A 27272-nucleotide genomic window follows, 5' to 3' on the forward strand; every position below is an offset into this window, starting at 1 on the left:
CAGATTTCCAACATCCTTCAGTGGCTGTCGATCTTTATCTGGGGTTTAAAATTCTAAATTCACCTTCCCAATTCACCCATTCACTTAGCCAATCAAGATAGACTGCATGTCTGCTACCGGCCTCCATTAATACAAAGACACTCCTGAAAGACTATCAAACGAGCTAGCGTTGGATTGGACAGATGCCTTTCACACAACTAAATGGATACACCTGCCTAAAGATAAACATTCTTTTTTATTTTCCAGCAGCAGAGTTTTAAACTCCCAACATTAAAAACCCAGACTGATCATCGACTGTACAAACAAGCAATACTACTCTCAGTGTGGATTTGAAGATGGAAGGAAGCATCTGACTTGTCTGATCAAAATGAGGTAACCATTAGAGCAGGAACAATGGAGTAGGGGGCAGGAGGCCACTCAGCCCCTCTCGCCTCTCCCCACCATTCAATAGGATCACGCATCATCAACTCTCCAGAACCAGTTCCCACAGCCCTCAATTCAATGGTCTTTCCAAAAATTATCTGCTTCTTTCAATAGCCCAGAAGGCTTGCCCCCACCACACTCAGAGGTAGGACATCCTGGAGATTCACCAGCATCTGCAGGAAGCTGTTCCTAAATATCTCAGTTTTAAAAATCCATCCCCCTGGAGTCGGAGAGTGATTATACGGTACAGAAACAGTCCCTATAGCCCAGCTCATCCACACATCAAGGTGCCTATCTGAACTCGTCTCATTTGCTAGCATTTGCCCATTTCCATCTAAACCTTCCCTATCCATGTATCTGCCCAGCTGCCTTTTATCTGTTCTTGTTGCACCCATCTCTACCACTCTCCCCGGCATTTGTTCTGTCAACTGACCACCCTCTGTATGGAAAACCTTAACCCACCCACCCCGATCCCCTTTAAACCTTCACCCTTGCACCCTGAACCTGTGCCCTTTAGTTTTAGATTTCCACAATCTGGCAAAAATACTGTGAGCATTCACCCTGTTGAAGGCCTCATGACTTTATAAACCTGTATAAGGTCCCCCCTCAGTCTCCATTCCTCCAGGGAAAACAGCCCCAACCTATCCAGTCTCCCCTTATAAATCAAGCCCTCTCGTCATTGTGGATCTTTTCAGTACTTTTGCTGGCTTACTGACATCCTTCCTACTAGGCGTATGACCAGTAGTGCACACAATACTCCATGTGCTGTCTCGTATGCCTGTAACATTTCATCCCAACTTTTGTACTCAAAGTGCTGATTGGTGAAGACTTCTTATAAGCCTCCTTATTTGAGATTCTGCCATCTGAACATCTACTCTGTCCTACCCCTAAGCATCTTATATATTCTGGAACGATCACTCCTCCTTCTTCCAAACTCCAAAAAAAATACAGATTACATTTCCTTAGCCGCTCATGACAGGACACCCTCTCGTCCCAGAAGAAGCTTAGTGAAAACTCTTTTAGAATGCCTCCACTGCCAATATATCCTCTTTTTAATAAGGGGACCAAAATTATGCACAGTGATGTGGCCTTACCAATACCCTGTACAATTCCTACAAAACTTTCCTATTCTGGAGTTTCAACCCTCCTACAATAAGGCCATGATGTCATTTACTTTCCTTACCACCTGCTGTACCTGTCTGCTAACCTTTGCAATCTCTATTCCCCTCTGTACTTCACTTAACTGCAATCTTTCTTCATTTAGATAAAAATTTGCTTTTACTTCCTCTTACTGAAATGCATAACCTAGTACTTGCCCACATTAAACTCCGTTTGCCAAATTCTCACCCACTCACTCAACCTAACCTTGTTTCACCATGCCCTCCCTCCCACTTGACTGTGTAACACTTACAGGTGGCAGTGTGCTTTCCCTCAATATTCACAACAAGGCTTCACACAGAGCTTTAGATTATCAAGGTAGCAACATATTTGTTTTACTTTATAAAAAAGTTATCACTTCAAATTCAAGATTGATCACTAAAATAATTATTTTTAAACTTTAGTGGCATTTTTGAGTGAATATGTTCATGGAACCATAACTCAGTGAGATTGAACAAGTAGACTATTGGGTGATAAATAAGATCCACGCATTTATAAATGGAATCAAATGTCCAATCGACTTCATTAAACTAAATACCAGTGTTTGCTCACAGCCGCCTCAGGAGAGAGAGAGAACAATCAAAGGCAGCAGTCTGATCACTCTGAATTGCGAGCCGCAGGACCTAGCGACAACATTTTCAAATGTATGCTTCGCACACGTGGTCACAAACAAATGACATTTGTGCCATTTCTGCGTTAGTAAAGTGGATTTGGATCAATATCGAAACAGTTTCAGAAATAAAAGTCGGGCAGTCTAAGTTAGCACACAACTGGCTCTCTGGTTTTTAGCCATGCACTGTATGTTTTCAACATCAAGGGGCATACTTGAAATACATTAAAAAGCCACTAAATAACATAAAATCTTGAACATTTATTTTCAGTCTAGACGTAGACAATTTGATAAACTAACCATTGACTTGAACATCACCATTCAACAATGACACGAATGTACCTCTGATTAGACATAGGTTTATATACTTAAGACACTGAAATAATGACTTCATTAAATTAATTACCAATTACTTGAATATTCACTGTCATAGTATTAATTAACATTGACTTGAAACAGTGAAGGTATTCCCATAGAAGAAAACTCTGAACGTTAATAATAATCTTCAAAATCATGCATATCTCTTTAATGCACCGTTTCAGTTACTGTTCCCATCAGTCTGAGAACTACATCTACTTACAACCAGGTACCCCTCTACATGTTTTACTTCTCCTGCAAATATTATCCTGCCCATGGCCCTTAACTTGGGGAACTTGCTACAGGCAAACAACATGTATTATGGAACACTGAATAGAGACATTTTATGACAATATGACATAGCCTTACACTATCTTTTCCCCAGGCATTTCTTTTCCAACATTTTCAAAGATGCTGTCTAGAATATTCTCTCTATAAACCGACTGAGTGCATTTACAGCATTCTTGACTTTGTTTGAAGGCCAAACACTGAATATCCTACTGCTTGGCTGGACCATGAGAAACAATCTGACAGGCCAACGGAGCCAAAAGCTGCCCACTGCTTTTCCTTCACCAGCTAAACACAGAACTGCAATTTCTTTTTCATGCAATAAAAACTTTATTGTGTGACTACTTTTGATTTCAAAGCAACATCACCATATTGGTAGAAGCAAACATGTATCTGGACAACTATTAAATTGCACTATTTACAGTGCAATTTTATATCCAATTACTGTGCGTTTTTGACAAATATTACAGTGTTTGTTTTCCCATACTCTTGAAGTAACTTTGAATGCAGATTTAGAACATCAGACAAGCAACTTCACACAATTCCATTTCAGCCATTACACCATAAGAGACACAAATCACCTCAGGTAAGTCTGTGGGTGAACCTGTTATCATTCATTAAATGAAAGAAGCCCATAGGCTGAAACTGTGAGCCACAACAATAGAGACAAGTAAAATGAAAACGATTAAGTGATACTGATTTATTCATTGAGAGAGATATTAAATAGAAGCATAAGAAACTGTGCCATGGAATAATATTTCATGTAAGGTGTTTTTTTTCCTGAAACTATTCCTTTATCCTGAAATATTCTGATAACTGAAACAGAGATCAGATAACAGAGAACTCATTCCATAAAGCCTCTAGCATAACAGTAAACTCAGTTCCAAAATGTCTACCTTGACAACCTTCTGCCTGTAAAGCATTCGTGGTCCACAACAAAACAAGACGGACAGTACAGGGTTTTTCGGCAACTTACCCTGTGAGAACCACCACAAAATCCATCACATTCCAGCCATTTCGAAGGTAGGAACCTTTATGAAACACGAATCCCAGAGCAATGATTTTGATGCCAGCTTCAAAGCAAAATATTCCAATGAAATAAGGTTCGGTATCATCCTGAAAAGACAAAATTCACCCATGAGAAAGGTCATGTGATCCGGACCAAAGAACAAAACAACCTGACTTTTTGCTGAACATCCAAAATGAGATTTGTTCATTTTCAGAGAAAGTTCTCAAAACAATGATGCCATGATGCCTTATTACTGACGGTCAGCTCTGAAAGGTGAATTGTGTGGATTGAGAGCTCAGAATGATTGCCAGTAAATAAGATTATCCGTACCATCCTGAACAAAACAAAATTTCCAGTGACATCATTAACCCTTCAGTACCTGTTGGTTTTTCGAGCAGATTCAAATTTACTGAGCTCCACCTTCCTGTATCGAGGTCTGTCATGCCCATGCTGAACGAGCCGAGGTTGCTCAGTAGCATCACCAGTGTCACCATTGCAGTTACAGCCTGCCAGCCAGGGAGAAGGAGCGTTTCTTTGTTTCGAGATACAGCGCAGAACAGAGCCTTCCAGCCCAGTGACCTGCACCACCCAGCAACCCTAGCCTTATCACAGGGCAACTTACCAATTAACGTACTAAATGGTACGTCTTTGGACTGTGGGAGGAAACCAGAGATGGCCATGAGAAGAAGGTACAAACTTCCTTACAGAGGATGTGAAGGAGCACTCCAAGCTCTAACACCTGAGCTGCAATAGGTGGTGACGAAAAGCCTCTGATTATCATGCATTGGCTGAAGACAGAATCAGATCCAACCCTGTCACCAACTCCTAATCAAATGTTTCTCCACTGTAAGGACTGCAGCCAAGTCAATGTAGCTGAAAGACAGTGACGGTGAGAAGTTGAATACTTCAGGACTTTATTCACTGGAACGCAGGAGGGTGAGAGCAGATCTATAGAGGTACACAGAATCATGAGGATAGGGTGCGTTTTAAATCTTACAGGCCTTTTCTTCTCAGGTTGGACGAGACTGGTACTGGAGGTCAAAAGTTTAGATTGAACGGTCAAATATTGAAGGGAATCTGAGGGGGATTCGTGACTCAGAGGGTGGTGTGAGTGTGGGATGAGTTACCAGCAGAAGAGGTAGACATGAGTTCAGTTGTTACATTTAAGAGAGGTATGGATGGATGAGAGGAGTATGGAGAGCTGAGGTAGATGGGACTAGGCACAAGCAGGCCAACACAGACTAAATGGGCCAGAAGGTATAGTGCTCTATGACTATGAGCAGAAACAAGGAGAGAGAAAATTAAACAATTTGGGGCCCATCTTGCCCAATAGTGAATATGAACATTGATCCATCGTCTGTGGTGGACTAGTTTTCCAGAGGATTATAATGTTCCGGTTTATTCAGTAAACTGTACACTACAAATATTCCTAAGGAAATTCATACAGCAGATCTAAAGGTTGACAGGCATTTCTGAGCTGAAATTAGTAACCTGAAGGAAATTACTATTTCAGTAAGTTCAATTTTTTGATAAACATCACTGAAAGCCAGGCTCTCATTTCCTTAACAATGATTGGTTCCACCAGCATTTCTTCAATTTCCCCGTCATATTTTTAATTTCACTTTCTTTTCTACTGTTAACCCTCAAATGTCATTCCTCAGTCCCTAACAGGAGTCATTGGTCTGATCCTAGCTCAACATGATGCACGGCATGTTGTCTAAATATTTCTATTTACTCAGCTCCTCTGATTGCTGCTACCTTGACCTACTCAGTGGCCTGCTCGAAAAGCAAACCAGAGTTTGTGTTGAAATACCGGGCACTTTCCTGCATGCTTGTAATGGGCTGAATGGCCCCTGTGCTGAAGATGTCAATGGTGGCAACAGGGTTGCAAGTACAAGCATATGTCAATAAATCATAAGTAACGCTACCAGGAACTACTTAAGAACCACAACGGCCAGAATATTTTGCCAGGTTAATAGTGTTATACATTATTTGCCATACAATCACTGTGTCTTCACAGTTACTGCAGATGTTGGATAAATACATCCTAATTCTCAAGTCAAGTCCTTTGTCTCCAAAGAAAGCTTTTGATTAATATCAGTACAATACTGTACCAAAAAAGGACTGCATGCTAACAAAATTACTGGAACCATCATTGCTGTGATGATCCGATTTTAATATTGACCTTTTATTCCTTGATTCATATATTGAGATTAGTAGGAAACTATTAAAGCAATTTAAACGATGCACATTATGAACGTGAACCATGCTAGAATAATATATCAGACTGAAATTATTTCTCTGTAAGAGTCACAGTACGACCACAGTAGAGCTTCACCTACTGGGCTAAAACATAATATGATTATAGATTACTGCTGCATTAGAAATTAGTTTTCTGTTGAGTAAAAACACAAAAACTGGAAGTACTTGGTAAGGTATCATCTGTGGAAAGACACAGAATTAACATTATTTCATCAGAACTTGGTTAACTCTGACTGACCTTTATCTGCTTTTCCCCTCCACATATGCTACCAGCACCATTATATTTTGCTCTGTTCCTTTATAAATAGTTTGTCAGGTAATTAAAAGAGCATCTCAACATCTCATTAGTTAAGGAACAATTCTACATGTATACATCAGCACTGATGTTTCATGTGGCAACAAGAGCCTTTAAAATAACCACATCCAGTCCTTTGCAGTTCTCACTGAACATTAAGTTTTAACCACTACATTAGTGCATACAAGACAACAGCAGTGTCATGAATTATTTGCAAGATAGAGTATTGCCATTATTTTTTAAACAACACATAAATATTTATTCAGGGCCTTCCACTGGTTTATTTTTATCTTATTTAGAGATACAGCACGGAGTAGGCCTTTCCAGCCCATCGAGTCGCACTGCCCAACAACTCACCAATTTAACACTAGCCTAATCACAGGACACCTTACAATGACCAATTTGTCTAAAAACCAGTACATCTTTGGACTGTGAGAGGAAACCAGAGCACCCGTGGGAAACACACGCGTTCCACAGGGAGGACATACAAGCTCCTCACAGAAGGCGTCGGAATTGACCTCCAAACTTCAATGCCGTGAACTGCAATAATGTTGCACTAACTGATATGCCACCATGCATCTACTCATTGAAAGCCTGTTTTAAAAAATTTCATTAGTTTTCAAGGCAACTATATTTTTTAGGTAAAGTGTTACACGTTACTAATCATTATTTGTGACAAACATTAATATTTTGCTGCATAGAAATAGAAAAATCTGGATGCACCAGTAGGATCAGGCAACATCCATGGAAATAAAGCTCATGGTGGCGTGGCCACATCTGCCCTAACCCCATCTATAAATTTGTAGATGACACCAATGTTGTGGTCTAAAGTTCAAATAACCGGAGTACAGGAAGGAGACGGCGCTCAGTGACAAGGGGTCATGCCAACAATCTTTCCCTCAGGGCCAGGAGAACAGAAAAACTGGGCCTTGATTTCTGGAAGGTGGGTAGTGCACACGCTTCTGTTTACATCAGTGGTGCTGAAGCTGAGAGGGTTGAGTGCTTCAAGTTCCGAGGAGTGTTCTGGTCCAAACGCATGGACACAACTGCCCAGAAAGAGCACCAGTACTTCTACTTCCTCAGGAGGCTACAGAAATTCTGCTTGTCCGCACTGACCCTCAGCAACTTTTAAAGTACCATAGAAAGTTTCCCATCTGGGTTGGTATGGCTCAACGAGAGCACCTGAAACTGCAAAGAGTTGTGGACAGTGCTCAGCACATTACAGAAACTATCCTCCTCTCCACGGACTATGTCTACCATTCTCACTGGCTTAAGAAAAACAGCCAGCAGAGTCAGAGACTTCATCTATTCCAGACATTCTCTCTTCTCACCCTGCTCAATTACAGATTCTGTCCTGCTGTTATAAGATTATTGAACGGACCTCTTGTATGATAAGATGGACTCTATCACCTTTACACCTTCTGTCTACCTGCACTTAACTTCGTCATTCCAACATGATATTTTGCATTCTGTTACCACTTTCCATTCTACAAACTCAATTCACTGATGTGAGGAAATTATGCAGTCATAGAAAACTAGAGCACAGAAACAGTTCCATGCTGAACTATTAATCTGCCGAGTCCCACAGACCTACGCCTGGACCATAGCCCTCCAGACCCTTCCCAACCATGTACCTATCCAAACTTCTCTTAAATGTTGAAATCAAACCCGCATCCATCACTCCCACTGGCAGCTCCTTCCACAATCTCACCTCCCTCTGAATGAAGAAGTTCCCCCTCACGTTCCCTTAAACATTTCACCTTTCACCCTTAACCCAAGACTTCTAGTTCTAGTCTCACCCCACCTCATTATAAAAAGCCTGCTTGCATTTACTCCATCTATACCCCTCAAAATTTTGTATACCTCTATCAAATCTCCCCTCATTCTCCTACATACTAAGGAAAAAGTTCCTAACCTATTCAACCCTTCCCTGTAACTCATCCGCAAGTCCACACAACACCCTTTTATATTTTCTCTGCACTCTTTCAATCTTATTGACATCTTTCCTGTAGGTAGGTGACCAAAGCTGCACACAATGATCTGTGTGGATAGTATGTAAAGTTTTTCACTGTACCTCTGTACATGTGACAATAATAAAACTAGTTACAAATTTAAGAAGAGTTAATTCTTCACATTGAAAAACTTTTATCAGATCTTTGTCTAACAAAGGATCTTGGACCTAAAGCATTAACAGTTTCTCCTTTCACAGATGCTGCCTGACCTTTTGAGAGTTTGCAGGATTTTTCTGTCTTTATATAGAATATACAACAGTTCAGCATAGTTCAGGCCCTTTGTCCCACAATGTTGTGCCAACTTTTAATGTCAGCACAACATTTAAGATCAATCCAGCACTTGTCTTCCACATAGCCCTTGATTTCTCTTTCATCTATGTACCTATCTATGTGTATCTAAAATATCCCTAATACACCTGCCTCCACCATCACCCTGGCAGTGCATTTCACACACCTACCACTCTCTGTAAAAAAAAAACACCTCTGCCACCTTCCCTCACCCCCCCCCATACTTCCTTTCAATCACCTTAAAATTATGCCCTCTCATATGAGCCATTTCTGCTCTGGGAAAAAGGCTGTCCACTCTATCTATAACTTGTACCATCAGATATACTTCTATCAAGTCACCTCTCATCATTCTTCACTCGAAAGAAAAAAAATGAAATCTGCTTTGCACCCTCTCTAAAGTTTTTACAACACAGCCTCCCTATAATGAGCTGACCAGAACTGAACACAGTACTCCAAGTGTGGTCTAACCAAAGTTTCTTTCGGACTTCCAGCATCTGCAGTTTGTTGCAAAGTTGACTGCAAGTTCTGAAGAAAGTGATAGTCATCACTTTTCAGGTAATAATATCTTCCAAAGTAAACCACTCTGTTAGTTTCTGCATGCGATCACCCAAGAGTTAGGTTCTGGCCTGCAATACATGTTCCAACTAATTCCAACAATGGAGTGATGCTTTTGCCAGTCTATAGTGGTGGTTGTGAACTAAGAAACAAAGGATTGACAGAGATCCTAACTGAAAGAAATCTGTGGCAATTTTGCTCCTTACCGGAATGTAAAGTGTCCTCCACATTAGCTCTTTACTCATCGGACCGTCCAGGAACACCTTCAGTGTGTGCAGGCAATGATTTACTTCTATACTAGTTTGGGGGTTTATAAGATGGATCAGGGATCATGCCCCCTCCTCCCTCCCCACCGTCATGGCCATATGTAGGTCATATTGGAGGTTAGGGTTTGCTTTCTGTGTTTCTGACTGCGTTTCTGCATGCTGATGGGCGACAGGACAAGGATTCCATGTCAGTGAGGATGTTCCATATTTCCATGCACAGCATCTTGACAGCAACCTTTCTCTGCTCCTGATAACCCCTTGTTGCTATGGATCATGAGACAGACTGCCCACTTCATGGGTCCAGTGTGTCAGACATACAGACATTGCTGGCCTTTTTCCCCACTGGATCACTGCTTGCTGTCCTGGGAGAGGACACCCAATTGTATAACACACCACTTCTTTGGGAGACTTTTGTGGAGACAGTTTTGGCGATACCTGTCTAATGTTCTGACATGCTTTCTGAAGGCAGTTCACAACTCCAAGGCATACAGGAGATGGGTCTCACTGTCCAAAATTCTATGAGAGTGCTAGGCTCGAGGTCTTAATCATGGAAGACTTTCCCTTGATGCCACAGGCCAAGCTGGAATTGAAGCTGGAGATGAATTTTCACATCAATGTCTGCTTTCACTGAATGGTGACTCCTAAGAAATGCAAAGTGATTCACAGTTCCCAGGTCTTGTCGAGCACTTTTATTGTTAGTGAACTTTATTGTGGCGCAGCAGGAACAAGTTGATTGAGGGTTTCTGCATTATGGGTGTTTAGCACAAGGATTAACCTCCTGTTATCTTCTGAGAGTAAGCTGACCATGGCTTGGAGCTCAGTCTCTGAGTTTGCACACAAATAAGCCTCATCTCTGTGCAGCGGCTTTAAACTACGGCTCTACAATGAAGGCAAAGGAGCTTAATCAGTTTTCCACGTCCCAGTTTCAGTAAAATGGTTAGTAGAGATAATATTGCAAAAGGAAAAATTGAAAAAGTTATTAGAACCTGAAAAGTATCTTCAGTCAGTCAGTCCCTTGGAGACATGACAACTTGCTTCCATGCTGATTCAGAGTGGGTTTACTCAACCTGAGAGTGCATTCGGTTACATCTCATCATTTCACAGAAAAAAGATGGAGATAAGGTTATGCAGATAACCAAATTTAGGAAACTTTAATCTCATTAATTCCTATTTTGGCAGAGGTGAAGACTTCTGTAAAATCGCAAAAGACTATGAGGATTAATTAGCACTGATTTCTGCACTTTTCTTTGAGTTTTCAGGTGATGAAGCTCATTCTTCAGAGATGGAATTGGTGCATTATGAGAGGCATGACCGTTATTGCCTGACAACAGGTAAGAGCAAAGAAAGATCTCCTTTTGAATTACCAAAATGGGATTTGACTCACTTCTTCAAAAAGGCCAGCTGATAGCATCTCTGAGGTTTCCTGATTTGTCTTCTTTTTGCAGAGGTGGGAAATGAGACAGTAAATTCACATCAGTGGTTCCTTCCTGCCATGTTTTGGAACTTCAGAAGGCAAACTATCCTCCATACAGGACATAAAGTAGATCTAATCTATGACTTCAAAAATGAAGTCCATTGTGATGTCCTCTGGCGGAGCAGTTATGATATATGATGTACATGCTACCATTGTGGGTTTCTCTTTCAATAAAAGTGCATAATTTAATAAACAAAAATGCTGTAAAGACTTAATTTTTCCACATCAGACTGTCTGACCCACTGAATGTTTCCAGCATTTTCTGATTTTGTTTCAGATTTCCAACATCTGCACATTTTTTTTATTTGAATATGTTTTGGGACCACATGAAAACTGTTTTTTGCATGCTGTAAAGCTGTTTTCTTAATAATTAACATTAAATATGTAACTTTTGTGTGAAATAGTTGATGAAAACTCTTCTCTTTGAAGTTAAAATGACACTAAAAAAAAACTCCTTGAATTGTGCAAGATCTGTATATTATATTCCAGTAAAGAAAGTTTACTTTCTATTTGGTTTCTAGAACTATAACTTCACTGAATAATTTTGTCTTCGATGCAAAAAAAACTAATCAATAAGCTAATTGATATGCTACAGGATACAGCAATGAGTTTATCCACACATTTAGGATGATGTGTCAACCAACTATAGATGTAGTTAATAGACTCCAATTAAGTAAAGATAAAAAAGCAAACATATTTCTTAAATCAATTAGAATGGTTAACTTTCCAGATAGGTTGATGTCATTTTTTACAGCTATTGAAGTAATCTCCCAATATCTTTGTAGCTAGCATTCATGGTATGGTGTGAAAAATAACTTCACTTCTAGCCTCTTCTTCTGAGGTTCTGGTGGCTGCCCTTCAGTATTGCTCTGATAACTGGTACAATGCCAAAGTTCTATTATTCAGGCTTGGGTTTGACACTAGGCTATGTAGAGGGATAGTCTGTGGACCCACCAACTCCAGCCACCTTTTGTCGCAACAAGTGGAATTTCCAAGCGTAGTTACCAGTTAAAGATCTGGAGAACCTCTGCATGATTTCTACCACTATCTGTCCCTTCAAATACAACAGCATTGAAGTTAATGATGGTACCACCAGCACCAAAGAGTTCAGTCAATGTCATAAAAATTAGATTGAATCTAAAAGTATAAGAAATAATACCAAAAGTTGGTCCTTGACACCCTATCCACTTCTCCTGTTGCCTTAGTAAAGCAGCCAACATAGAGTACTCTAATCTATGACCACTGACAACCACATCATTCTCCTCCACAACTCGCCCAACATCACCACCTTCTATTCTGCAGCAGATACAAAAGCTTGAAAACATGTACCGACCGCCATGCTCAAGGGAGCTTTTGTTCATGTTATAAGTCTGAAATAAACCTCTTGTATCATAAAGCCAAACTCTTAATCTCTCAATCTACCTCGCCATGGTTCTTCCATCATATTTGTCCACCTTCTCTGTGCACTCCACTATTGTTTTTTATACAGGGTTAAAATAATCCGCCCTGATTATAGATTCTTCCTGTCTCAATGACATGTGACACTAATAAACCAATTAATAATCCTATTATTATGCCCACTGCTTTAAAGACTATCTTTGTATTTTGCTAAATTGTGACTCCCCTTTTGAATGCTTACTTAAGTTGTGTTTTCAGTGGTGTGTATAAACTCAGTGGCCACCTGTTCATTACTGCAAATATCTAATCAGTCGATCATGTGGAGGCAACATAATGCATAAAGGCATACAGGCATGGTCAAGAGGTTCAGTTTTTATTCATACCAAACATCAGAATTGGAAAGAAATGTGATCAAAGTGACTTTGACCATAGAATGATTGTTGGTGCCAGGTAGGGTGGTTTCGGTATCTCAGAACCTTTGATCTCCTGGGATTTTCACACACAACTTTCTCCAGAGTTTACAGAGAATGGTGCGAAGTACAAAACACATCCAGTGAGCAGCAACTTGTTAAAGAGAGAGGGCAGAGGAGAATGGCCAAACTGGTTCAAGCTGACAGGAAGGTGACAGCACCTTAAATTTCCATGGTAGCACCACAGTAGCATAGCAGTTAGTGTGATGCTATGACAGTGTATGGCATTGGAGTTCATTTCCAGCATCCTCTGTAGGGTTTGTATGTTTTTCCTGTGTGCCTGTGGGTTTCCCCTGGGTTCTTTGATTTCCTCCCACATTCCAAAGACAGACTGGTTAACTGGTTAATTGATCATTGTACATTGTTCTGTGATTAGGCTGGGGTTAAATCGGTGGATTGCTGGGCAGCATGGCTCCGTGGGTCTGAACAGCCTGTTCCATGCTGTATCTTTAAATAAATAATTTGCCGGTGCATTGAGTTGTTGCCAAATGATTGGCTTATTAGTCATTTGCATTGGTGAGCAGGTGTATAACAGTGCTGTATGGAAGTGCATCTCTGAGTGCACAACACATCAAACCTTGATGTGGATGGTCGACACAATAGAAAACCATGAATACACACTCAAAGGCCACTTCATTAGGTACGGGACGTATTGAATAAAGTGGATACTGAGTGTGCAGTATATTGTCATCTCATTCAGAAAGTGTTTTCGCTTCCAATTCAAATTTGAATCTATTCTAAATATCTAAAATCCTGCCCTTATTAAACAGTTACATCATCTGTATTTTCTAGGAATGTAGAAAAAATAGTTCTCTTCTGAAAACTTCTGAAAAAGAAAGAAAAATAGCAGAAATAATTTTTAAAATATTCCACATGCTGAAGGAGGCTCCAGTGAAACATCAACACCAAAATTAACCTGCTTTCCACAGGTGTTGCACAACCATGTTGAACAGCCTTAATCCAGTTTTTTGATTTTTTTTAAAGGGATCAAAAGTTGATGTCAATAACATCATCAGTGGCTTTAAAAGAAATGGAATTATGTTTAGCAGTGTGTTGAAAGTATAATCAATTCCAAATAACTAAATCTTACCAATCTTTCTGACATTGGTGTTTTATCGCCATCTGGAAGATGTTGCTCCAAGGCCAAAACGATGCAGTTTGCAATAATAGTTGCTAGTATCATGTATTCAAATGGAGTGAGCAAGGTTAAGGTAAATTAACATCATATGTGGACCTTGTTTCTCTCTTAAGCCCACAATTAAAATTATAAAGACAATTTGATCCAAGCTTGTAATTGATCACACCTCAGTGTAATTGTAGGGGTAACTTTAAATTTGTCCTTAACTCAGCACTAATCCCGAGGGTATTAAACGTCAGGGGGCGAGATCGCCCGGAGGAGATGGTTCGGTTGAGTCTGCGAATATTGGTGCAAATTGGCGGGCTGCGGATCCTCTGGCTCTGTCTTTCTAACGGTTTTAACTACGGCTGGTCAAGGAAAAGTTTGAAGAGTACTGAGATGAATATTCTTTTGGCAATTCTTCTTACTCCTAACTGCATTTCCGAGGGAAAATCATCGTTACACCATGTAACTTGATGTACATGTTTAGCATTTTTAAAGAAGCAAGCAACAAACAAATATTAGCCATACAGCGGGACAAAATCTGCATATAATAATAATGATGATAATAATAACAGGAGTAATAATGTGCACCAAGTACATTTTTAAAAGTCTCCCTCTATCGCTCACACCTAGCCAGGGTGCCCGACCTGCCTTTCTCGCCAACAACATGGATTTTGCCATCTCTCGCCGGATCGTGGATTCCCTTCTGCGTGAAGGCGTGGGCGCATTTCAGCACCTAGGACAGCGCCTGGAAGCAGTGAACAGCGCCTCCACACCAGCGCCCTCCCTCTGAACACCATTTTAACTGTGGTGCACAAGCAGGAAAATGTGGCAACTTTCTCAGCAAACCGAAAATCTTCTGGCACTGCCGATGTACATCTGCAGTGAAAATAAATGGGCAAGGGCTGCTCCGAGGGTTGTATCTTAGAAATGTCGGGAGGAATACGAGGAAGTAAGTGTCCGGGGTGATTTCCCCCGAGCAGTATTTTCAGGAGGTACTTTTAAAAATAATAATTTAGCTGTTCACTTAACAAACGGGAAATAAGGATGATCTCTTCATGCAAATGTCAGCACACTTTAACACAAGTGATTGCCCAGACTTATAGTTGTACTAGACTGGGAAACGGGGTGGGGGTGTGGGGTTGAGAAGGGAACAGTGATCGTGGGGATGCTTATGTTAAACTGAAAGCGATATGCCCGTTCCTTGCAATAGTTTGGACCACAGAGGAACGAAAGCGCGTTGATTATCACACGTCCTGATATTCATCTCAGTACCCTACGAATGCGACCCGCTGCAGTTATGAAGAATCGATAAGAACTGAGATTATAGATGAAAAAAAAACAACAGCCTCCCTTGAGATACGCAGCACAAAGCACTCCCACCGGCACACGCCTTCTACATACACGCCCAGGCAACAGCTGGCTGAACCTTTGCCCAATAACCAGGAATAAACCCATGGCTGTGATTCTGCAGAGAATCTAGGCTGCCCCGGCGAAATACAAAAGGATATGGCCACTCGGTTATTCGTTTGGCATATTTTCGTATAATGTTGTCTTCGCTAAATATAAAAAGTGATCTGTTGACTGTGAAGCAGTTCTGACGGACGGGGATGGGATTGTACAGAGCCATAGTCCGGGCTCTTTGGGCCATCGACTTCGAGCCGTACATGCCTCTCTGGCCGGCATGAGGTCCACCCTGGCGGTTTGCACCTCTGCCCCCGCCCGTTGTGCTTCCTCCATAGCGAGCCGACACGTCGCTTCCGAAGCGAGCCATTCTAGAAAAGTAAACCACACGTTAAAATCCCACCTCAGATAAAACACGGGAGGAAGACGCATCACAAACGCACTGGTCGTCTATTGCTGGTTGCGGGTGTACATCAGTAGGAGGAACGAGCGAGATTGCTCTCTCTGTCTTCTAGCGATCTAAGCAGCACCAAAGCAAATATCTGTTTTTATTCCCATAACTTCCAATAGGTTCTCCACATATCCAGAGGAACAGCTGGAAATCGGTGGGTGAACAGCTGGGAAATCGGAGCAGTGGCTAAAATACACCCTCTTCCTTATATTGCTCTGACTGTATTTTAAACAGGAGCCGCGACTAATACAGGCAGTTGTCAGTTTCAAAATGCTGAAAGTAACCAATTTGCGAATCTCAGCTCCTTATAGAAACCTACCCATGTGATTCCTGGAAGCCAATCAGGAAGAAATCTCCACCTTTATCTCCAAATCATTAGATTGGGAGGGTGCCCGTTCCTGCCTTGTGAAAGATGAAAAAAAAATAACAAGAATGGTTGGCTGGCTCGTTCCGCTAGCGCCGGAGGGAGCTCAGAGCCAAGGGGCAGGCTTCCCAGCAGGGGACGTGAACGGCAACCCCGCGGTCAATTACAAGAGGAACAAAACAGCCCAACAAAGACAGGCGTGTCCGGCGTGTACACGCACCGTGCACAGAGAACAGCAGGCACACCTCACCGTGTACGCGCGCAAACATATTCGCATGAAACTTTCGCACAATCTGCAAATCCAACTTCACTCTCTCTCTCTTCCGCGCCCACACAATGCAAATAGGGCTATGCATGCTGTATCGCTGGCTTTAAAAATACCGCAGTAAATTACTTTTCTCAATCATTTTAGCGTGATTCATGGTTCACTGAGCTTTGATCCATTATGGTTAAAAAAAACACAACAGATTTCTAAGGAAGCTACCGAATATTGGTCACAAGTGGGAACGAGTTCCATAAGGGTGCTGACTAGATTCCAAAGGGAATTGAATTTTGCATTTTTAAAGAAAATTGAGTAAGTCCTTCCGAGCAACACACACAAAATGCTAGAGGAACTCAGCAGGCCAGCCAGCATCTGTGGGAAAAAGGTATAGTCGACGTCTCAGGCCGAAACCCTTCAGCAGGACTAGAGAGAAAAAAAGCTGAGGAGCAGATTTGAAAGGTGGGGAGAGGGGAGAGACAACCACCTGGTGATAGGTGAAACATGGAGGGGGAGGAATTAAGTAAAGAGCTGGGAAGTTGATTGGTGAGATGAAGTGAGAGAGGGAAAAGGGAGTGGGAAATGGAGAAGGAGAGGGGTTGAGAGGCATTAGTGGAAGTTTGAGAAATCGATATTCGTACCATCAGGTTGGAGGTAACCCAAACCGAATATAAGGTGTTGTTCCTCCGATCTAAATGTGGCCTCATCATGACAGTGAGGAAGCCATGGATGGACATATCAGAATGGGAATGGGAAGTGGAACTAAAATGGGTGGCTACTGGGACATCCCGCTTGTTCTGGCGGACGGAGCGTAGATGCTCGGCGAAGTGGTCCCCCAATCTACATCAGGTCTCACCCACGTACAGGAGGCCACACCGGGAGACCCGAACACAGTAAATGACTCCCATAGACCCACTTGGAAGGACTGTTTCGGGCCATGAATGGTAGTGAGGGAGGAGGTTTAGCACTTGTTCTGCTTGCAAGGATAAGCGCCAGGAGGGAGATCAGTGGGGAGGAACGAATGAACACGGGAGTCGTGTAGGGAGTGATCCCCGCGGAAAGAAGTAAGTCTGGGGGGGGGGGAGATGTGCTTGGTGCTGGGATCCCGTCAGTGATGGCGGAAGTTCCGGAGAATTATGTGCTGGACGTGGAGGCTGGTGGGGTGGTAGGTGAGGACAAGAGGAACCCTATCCCTGGTAGGATGGCGGGAAGATGGGGTAAGAGCAGACGTGAGTGAAATGAACGAGGTGCTGTTGAGGACAGCGTTAATGGTGGAGGAAGGGAAGCCTCTTTCTTTGAAAGGGCAGGATATCCCCTTCGTTCTAGAATGAACTTCTTCCGAAATGGTTATTATTCCGAAGGTGCCAAACTTAACCACAACTTGATCTTACAATCTCCGATGCCAGGTCAGTAATGAACTACTGAAAATTAACCACAACAAAACAGAGAGTTGGGAGTACAAACACAGGAGGACCAGGTCCCGTCAATGCGTTGGGGAATCTCCAAGGATGGCAGTAACATCTAGGGCGAAATCAAATCTGTTGGAACTATAAGGTCTATTTGGGTTTCCAGTGCATCGCCAATGATCAAGTCTAAAGAGGCGTTTAGTAATGGTAGAGGTATGGTCGCACAGAGCTAAAGACCAGAAAGGAAGAGAGGATATTCAGGTCTTTAACGGTTTTTAAGCAGCATTCCCAGTTTAAGATGGCCACCCAGCCACCCCCTCCCCCTCCCCCCATAAAGCGCGATCATAAAAAAATAGAAAATAAGAATCTGGCCACTCCGCGAAGCTTGAAGGATTTCAATGGGCGAAATCAAATTGTAATTGTAACAGATTCTTTATCGCTTTCATTTCAAATCTGCTAGTTACTCATCCAAATGAAGTCCCGCGAATCTCAAGCGTTTCACTCACCCCTCCTTCATCATCACTCCCATCAACACTCCGCTTACCCAGTTTCCTCAAACTGTTGAAACGCTAACCAATCTGATCTCTAACATTCACACACTATTTTGAGGAGTTTGGTGGTGGGTAGGAAAGGTTGGCTGCACTCCAGCTTTTACTAGCTTTGTGTGGGATAAGTGTTTTCTATCTTCTTCTTCAATGGCTCAGTTGTGATTTTTAGATATCCTCCAAAAGTCTGAACCTTTTGTTCTGAGTTTGGCACTTGGGGATGTAGTTTCTATGCACCTGACTTACAAAATTCTTCTGATAATAAAATCCATTGACAAGGGTTCTCCTTGTCAGTTATGTATCAGAGAATACACATCAAGCTTGTCGCCAGTCCCAGAGGTTTCCCACAATCCAGTGACCTGCAGAGTTCCTCCAGCAGCCTGTTGCTCTAAATTCAGTCTGTGGATTATGCAGGAGAGGATACACACCCCTTCAAATACTCCTCATTCCGACTGCAATTGACAAAATTGGGAACAGCCCTTAGATTTAACACCTTATGCTTCTGTGTAAAAATATATTACATGATACATTATATGGTCTAGGCTATAGATAACATTTGATCTGGCATGATAACTCCTAAGTCAAACCACATTTTAATCTGAAACTCAAGGAATACTAATATGTTGCACTGGATTTGTCACAAAACCGGGGCACGTTAATTATCCAGCTCCCTACATTTAACTTCTCCAGAAGTTGGACAAATAGGGTTCTCCCAGCATCCCAGCCAACTCTGTAAAGCACTGGAGTTATCCGAAGTTAATTTTAACTCTTGCACAACCCACCCAGACAATTAATTCATGGACCTGGTACTCAATTTAAAAAGCTGAAACTTGATATTATATTTCTTTAACTTGGCATTTTCATTATCTATTTTTTCAGCATAGTATAAATAATGTTTGTGGTACAAAATGTAGGAGATCTAAATTACAATAGTAAAATCCAAGTTTACCAGCAGATACGTTATTTAATAAATGTTTACTTGTCAAAATGTGATGTAAATTTGAAATGTGGATTATTTATTATTTTCCTAGTGAAAGTAAATTTGATTTTAAATAGTATTCTTGCTGCTGAAATTGACCAACTTTTCATGATGTTTTATCACATCCGTGTTTTTTTTTTCTGGTGGAAATATTGAATGTGAGTCTTGACTTGCTCATTTAAGGGTGATGACCATGCTAGTCTATTTGGTGTGCTCATTAGAAACCTTTTCCAGCAGAGATGATCTGTTGAATGGGGAAGAACAAAATCTCTGAGCAATGTTTTCTGTTACCCACTCTGAAATACTAGCACTGGTTGAATAACACTCGTAACTACAGCAGGGAATATACAAGGCCTGGTTAGTAAGTTTGCAGATGACACTAAAATAGATGGTGTTGCTGGCAGTAAAATTGGTTATTAGCATTTACTAGCATTATTGTGGTTATTAGCATGAATGTTAATCAGCTGGGTAAGTGGGCCGAGGAATCGCAAATGGAGATTAATTTGGTTTAGGTGCGGGGTATTGCGTTCTGGAAAGACAAATGAGGGTAGGACATTCAGAGTGAACAGCAGGGTCCTGCAGAGTGCTGTGGAACAGATGGAACATATGGTTGCAGGTAGGCAGAGTGAAGAAGGCCTTTGGTACATTGACATTCATCGGTCAAAGCACTAAGTATAGAAGTTGTGATGTTATGCTGCAGTTGGACAAGAGGTTGATTGATTAAATAAATAAATACTGCTAAGGCCACAAGTCAAATACAGTGATGAGTTTTGATCACCATGCTGCAGGAAAGATGCCACTAACTGGAAAGAGTGCAGAGGGGATTTACAAGGATATTGCCAGGAATTAAGGGACTGAGTTATGGAGAGTTTGAGCAGGGTAGGACTTTTTCACTGGAGCATCAGAGAATGAAGAGTGATCTTATAGAGAGGCACAAGTTATGAGCAGTATAGATAGGGTGAACGTGCACAGTCTTTTTCCCAGGGTTGGGTAATCAACTAGAGGGAAGAGATTTAATAGGAACCTCAGGAGCAACTGCTTCACCCACAGAATGGTAAGTATAAAGGAGGGGCAAGAGTAGAAAATATGCTGGAGAGGTAGTAATGGGGGACAAAGAAATGGCAGACAAGCAGGATAAATATTTTGCGTCAGTCTTCACTCTGGAAATTCGAGGGTGTCAGGGGGCAGAAGTGAGTGCAATTGCTGTTACTTGGGGAAAGGTGCTTGAGAAGCTGAAAGGTCTGAAGGTAGGTAGGTCACCTGGACCAGATGCACTACACCTCAGGCTTCTGAAAGAGGCAGCTGATGAGATTGTGGAGGCATAAATAATGATCTTCCAAGAATCATTTGATTCTGCAATGGTTCTGGTGGACTGAAAATGTCAATCCACTCTTCAAGAAGGGAGGAAGACAGAAGAAAGGAAATTATAGGCCAGTTAGCCTGACCTCAGTGGTTGGGAAAATGTTAGAGTTGATTGTTAAGAATGTGGTTTCAGGGTACTCAGAAGCATATGACAAAATAGGCCAAAACCAGCATGGTTTCCTTGAGGGAAAATCTTGCCTGACAAATCTGTTAGAATTACTTGAGGAACTAATAAGCAGGATAGATAAAGAATTGGTTGATGTTGTGTACTTGGATTTTCAGAAGGCCTTTGACATGGTGCCGCACTTGAAGTTGCTTAACAAGGTAACAGTCCATGGAATTACAGGAAAGATACTGGCATGGACAAAATATTGGCTGATTGGCAGGAGACAAAGGAAAGGAGTAAAGGGAGCATTTTCTGATTGGCTGCCTGTGACTGGTGTTGTACCGCAGGGGTCAGTGCTGGGACCACTTCTTTTTACATTGTATGTCAATGATTTGGATGATGGAATTGATGGCTTTGTGGCCAAGTTTGTCGATAATACGAAGACAGGTGGAGGCACAGGTAGTGTTGAAGAAGCTGGGAGGCTGAAGAAGGTCAGGAAGTGTATGGTCATACACTTTGGTAAAAGGAATAACAGCGTAGACTATTTTCTAAATGGTGAGAATGTTCAAAAATCTGAGGTGCACACGGACTTAGGAAACCTTGTGCAGGATTCCCTAAAGGCTAACTTGCAGGTTGAGTTGGTGGTGAGGAAGGCAAATGCAATGTTAGCACTCATTTTGAGAGGATTAGAATATAAAAGCAAGGATGTAATGATGAGACTTTATAAGGAACTGGTAAAGCCTCACTTGGAGTATTGTCAGCAGTTTTAGGTCCCTTATTTAATAAAGGATGTGCTAGCATTGGAGAGGGTTCAAAGAAGGTTCATAAGAATGATTTCAGGAATGAAGGGCTTATTGCATGAGGAACGATTGATGGTTCTGGGCCATTATTCACTGGAATTTAGAAGAGTGAGGGGAGATCTCATTGAAACCTATCAAATGTTGAAAGGACTTGATTGAGTGGATGTGGAGAGTATGTTTCTGATGGTGGGGGAGACTGGGATCAGAGTCCACAGACTCAGACTTTCGATGAAGATGAGGAGGAATTTATTTAGCCAGAAGGTGGTGAATCTGTGGAATTCGTTGCCACAGGCAACTGTGGAGGCCAGGTCATTGGGTGTATTTAAGCCAAAGATGGATAGATTCTTGATTAGTCAGGGCGTGAAAGGTTACGGTGAGAAGGCAGGAGAATGGAGTTGAGAGAGAAATGGATCAGGCATGATGATATGGTAGAGAAGACTCGATGGGCCAGATGGCCTAATTCTGCTCCTATGTCTTATGGTCTTATATGGAATGAAGAGCCAGGGGAAGTGGCTAAAACAGGCACATTATCAGTATTTAAAAGGAGCATGGATAGGGAAGAATTTGAGGGATATGGAACAAATGTGGGAAAATGGGGTGAGTAAATGGGAAATTTAGTCGGCATGGACCAATCAAGCTGAAAGAACTATTTCTACACTGTATGACTCTGTATGATCCAAATTAACACATCACTATCACCCATTCATTTGTAAGATCAGTCTCATGTAGCATGGGCAGGTCACTTCCTCAGCCCACCTGTTTGGACACTCCAAATAACAGTCTGTACCTCTTCTGTGGTTAGAAAGATGAAGATTACAGCACAGGAACAGGCCTTTGGCCCACAAAGTCTGTGGTGACCGTGATGCCAAGTTAAACAAATCCCATCTGTCTGCACATGATCCACATCCCTCTTCCCTGCTTTTTCATGTGCCAATTGAAATGGCTCCTAAAGAACTCTATTCTCTCTGCTTCTACCACCTCTCCTGGCAGGCTGTATTAAAACAAAACTTGCCTTGCATCTCCTTTAAGCTTCCTCCTCTCACCTTAAAATTATGTCCTCTTAAATTTGACACTTCCACCCTGGGAAAAAGACCTACCCTACCTATGCCTCCTTATTTTTTTATACTTCCAATAGGGCTCCCCTCAGCCTCCATCCTTGCAGAGAAAACAACCCAAGTTTGTCCAGCCTCTCCTTATAGCACATGCCTTCTAACCCAGACAACTGTATGGTGAATCTGTCCTGCAGACTTTCCAAAGCTTCCACCACCTGCCTGTGATGTATCAATGAGAACTGTACAAGACCTGCACAAAGGATGGATTTGGAACAGAGAGGGGAATTTAGATTATGAGAACACTCAGTCCTCTTTTATTGTCATTTAGAAATGCATACATGCATTAAGAAATGATATAATGTTTCTCCGGAGTGATAGCACAGAAAACAGGACAGACCAAAGATTAACACTGACAGAACCACATAATTATAACATATAGTTACAGCAGTGCAAAGCAATACCATGATTTGGTGAAGAACAAACCATGGGCACAGTAAAAAAAAGTCTCAAAGTCCCAAGTCGATAGACTCCCGAGTCCCCAATAGCAGGCGGCAAAAGGGAGAAACTCCCTGCCATAAACCTCCAGGCACCGACAACTTGCCAATACCTTGGAAGCAGCCGACACTGTGTCCATCCGTCCAAAAAACTCCGAGCTTCCAACCAGCCTCTCTGATACAGCCTCCCGAGCGCAATCCTCTGCCAAACGCCTTCGACCTCTCCCCGGCCGCTGAAACACATAAAGCCGAGGATTTTGGGGCCTTCAGTTCCGGAGATCCCGGTTACCACACAGTAGCAGTGGCAGTGAAGCGGGCATTTCAGAAATTTTCCAGATGCTCCTCTGTGCTCTCACGTCCGTCTCCATCAAATCAGAATTGTGCACAGTCCCCTACTTGACAGATAACAGATATTCATCACCGGAGAGGCCGCGCGCGCTGCCGTCGCGTCGCCATCTTCTCCTTCCTCCCGGTCAGGTCAGGTTAGAGTTCAGGGCAGTTAGCGTTTAGAAACATGCGTGTTGGCGCTGGAATGTGTTCCAACACTTGCAGGCTGCCCCCGGTACATCCTTAGGATATGTTGAGTGTTAACACAAACAATGAATTTCATTGTATGCTTCGATGTACATGTCATAAATGAATCAATCATAAGTATTCCAAATGCAACATGACTTCTCAACTTCTAGTCTCATTGCTCTACTGATGAAGAACAGCAGGCTTCATTCCTTCCTGTATTCCACTTTCAGAGAGCTGTGGATTTGCACCCAACATGGTTGATGAAGTGTAATGAGTTAATGTACCAATGACTTTAGGAAGTTCACATTTCAGAAAATCTTCCATTACAAAAGATTATGAAAGATTTTAATGAAAAGTTCTACTTACCTTTTAATGAGAATATTATTCTCAGTAAAACATTGAGTATAAAAGTTAAGTGTTCTCATAGCTTTTCAGATAATGCAGAATGATCCTGGAATGTATAATAGAGGAATTCAGATAATCTGCCCATAGAGGACTCGTGGAAATAGAGTAAAAATAAACTCAGTTGTTGCAAATGTCAAAAAAGTTTATCAGAGATTCAATTTGAAGGTAATCTTCCTGCCTTAACTATATAATCTTTCCTGGACTGAACACTTGCCTCAACATTTCAGTGAGAATAGCAGTGATCAATCAAAACTCACCATTATGAAGGAATATATCCCTGAGAAGTTTTCAGCCAGCCACAAATCAGTAGTCAAACCTGGATGTGAGGAGTAGACTATCTGAGCTGCCCTACTATTTACAAATTAGCAATAGCCCTATCTTGCCGAAATGCATGAGAATATGGAGTTAGATTACCTGGACCATGCACCAGGTCTCTACCTGCATGAATTCCATAACCCTCTATGCTTTACTCATTCAACTACCTGTCCAGTTGTCACTTATATGTTGTTACTGTGTCTGCCTCTACCACCTCCTAAGGCAGCTCATTCCAGATAACAACTGGTCAATGTGAAAAACTTACCTTTCAAATCTCCTTTAAATCTGCTCCCTCTGACCGTAGACCAAAGATCTCTAACTTTGGATGCCTCTAGCATGGGAAAGAAACTGTAGCTCTTTACTCTATCTTGGCTCCTCATAATTTTATAAACCTCCGTCATTTCAATTCTCAGCCTCCTTTATTCCAGGGGAAACATTCTCAGCCTGTCAAATCTTTCCCTATAGCTCCAGTCCATGCAACATCCTTGTGAATCTTTTCTGCACCTTCCCTCATTCAATTGCATCCTTTCCTTTGCAGTGCGATTGAACTCCACAAAGGACTCCATGCGCAGCATAAACAGTCTCTTGCACGGCTGTATCATGACTTCCCAACTATTGTACTCAATGCCTCATCTGATGAAGGAAAACTGTACCATACACCTTTTTCATCACCCTGTCTACCTCTATCACTAATTTCAACAAACTATCTTCTTGTAGCCCTGGGTCTCTCTGTTCAACAGAACTCCCAAGAGCCCTGCAATTCATTGTGTAAGTCCTGCCCTGGTTTAACTTGCCAAAATGCATCACTTCACAATCATCTGAGTTAAATTCCATCTACCATTCCTTTTCCCACTCTCTGTTTATCAAGATCCTATTTTAACCATCTTCAACCTCCATTTTAACACTAATGTTGATGTCATCTGAAAACTAATTATGCCAGCTACATTCTCATCAAAATTGTTAATATATATGCCCGACAACAGATATACCAGCAATGATCTTTGTGGTACACACAGGCCTTCAATCCGTAAAACAACTCCTCTTTACCATCCTCTGCCTCGAATCACCAAGCCAATTTTGTGACTATTCTTTTACGTTATATGTCAATGATTTGGATGATGGAACTGATGGTTATTTGGCAAAGTTTGCAGATGATTTAAAGATAAGTAGAGGGGCAAGTAGTTTTGAGGAAGTAGAGAGACTACAGAAGGACTTAGACAGATTAGGAGAATGGGCAAAGAAACGGCAAATGGAATACAGTGTTGGGAAGTGTACAGTCATGTACTTCGGTAGAGGAAATGGAAGGGCTGACTATTTTCTAAACGGAGAAAAAAATGCAAAAATCTGAGGTGCAAAAGGATTTGGAAGTCCTTATGCAGGATTCCCTGAAGGTTAATTTGCAGGTCGAGTCTGTGGTGAGGAAGGCAAATACAATGTTAGCATTCATCTGAATCAAAATCAGGTTTATTATCACCGGCATGTGACATGAGATTTGTTAACTTAGCAGCAGCAGTTCAATGCAATACATAATCTAGCAGAGAGAAAAAAATAAAATAACAATAATAATAGATGAACAAGTACATCAATTATGGTATACTTATAGAAAAGATTGTTTAAAATGTGCAAAAACAGAAATACTGTATATTTAAAAAAAAGTGAGATAGTGTCCAAAGATTCAATGTCTATTTAGCAATCGGGAGGCAGAGGGGAAGAAGCTGTTCCTGAATCGCTGAGTGTGTGCCTTCAGGCTTCTGTACCTCCTTCCCGATGGTAACATTGAGAAAAGGGCATGTCCTGGGTGCTGGAGGTCCTTAATAATGGACGCTGCCTTTCTGAGACACTGCTCCCTGAAGATGTCCTGGGTACTTTGTAGGCTAGTACCCAAGATGGAGCTAACTAGGTTTACAACCTTCTGCAGCTTTTTTCAATCCTGTGCAGTAGCCCCTCCATACCAGACAGTGATGCAGCCTGTCAGAATGCTCTCCACAGTACATCTATAGAAGTTATTGAGTGTATTTGTTGACATGCTAAATCTCTTTAAACTTCTAATAAGGTATAGTTGCTGTCTTGCCTTCTTTATAACTACATCGATATGTTGGGGCAGGTTAGATCCTCAGAGATCTTGACACCCAGGAACTTAAAACTGCTCACTCTCTCCATTTCAGATCCCTCTGTGAAGATTGGTATGTGTTCCTTCGTCTTACCCTTCCTCAAGTCCACAATACTCTTCCTATTATGGGAGAATCTAAGACTCAAAAGACACAGTCTCAGAACAGAGGGGCATTCTTTTGGAACAGAGAAGAGAAGGAATTTCTTTAGCCAGAAAGCAGTGAATCTGTGGAATTCTCTGCCGCAGGCAGCTGTGGAAGCCAAGTCTTTATGTATATTTAAGGCAAAGGTCAATAGATTATTGATTGGTCAGGGCATGAAGGGATACGGGGGAAGGCAGGAGACTGGGGCTGAGAGGAAAATTGGATCAGCCATGATGAAATGGCAGAGCAGACTCGAAGGGCCAGATGACCTAATTCTGCTCCTATGTCTTACGGTCTTATAGTTCACCTTGGATCCCATGTGAGCTAACCCTCCAGACCAGCCTACAATGTGGGGCCTGCTCAAAGGCCATTCTATAGTCCATGTAGACAATGTTTACCATCCTGCCCTCTTCGTAACCACTTCAAAAGCACTCAGTCAAATTTTGGAGACATTATTTCCTAAACACTTCTGTAATGACAATCTCCAACTAGTCCTCGCCCTTCCAAATACAAACAAGTCTGATCCTTCTAAATCTCTGCCAAAGTCCCAGCAATCCCACAGTATTCCAGGATACAC

General features: G+C 41.8%; 1 protein-coding gene across 1 annotated transcript in view; it reads right to left on the bottom strand.

The window, feature by feature from the left end:
- The window catches only part of LOC134359997 (probable voltage-dependent N-type calcium channel subunit alpha-1B), a 910000-nt gene that overhangs the window by 858565 nt on the left and 24163 nt on the right, over positions 1-27272 (bottom strand). Inside the window, exons 2-4 of the mRNA XM_063073960.1 lie at positions 15497-15760; positions 13956-14061; positions 3813-3952 (exon numbers count right to left, since the gene is read on the bottom strand). Coding sequence (XP_062930030.1) covers positions 3813-3952; positions 13956-14061; positions 15497-15760 — 510 coding nt within the window. The remainder of the gene's footprint in view (positions 1-3812; positions 3953-13955; positions 14062-15496; positions 15761-27272) is intronic.

This window comes from Mobula hypostoma, chromosome 21, assembly GCF_963921235.1.
Source record: "Mobula hypostoma chromosome 21, sMobHyp1.1, whole genome shotgun sequence".
Lineage (NCBI taxonomy): Eukaryota > Metazoa > Chordata > Chondrichthyes > Myliobatiformes > Myliobatidae > Mobula > Mobula hypostoma.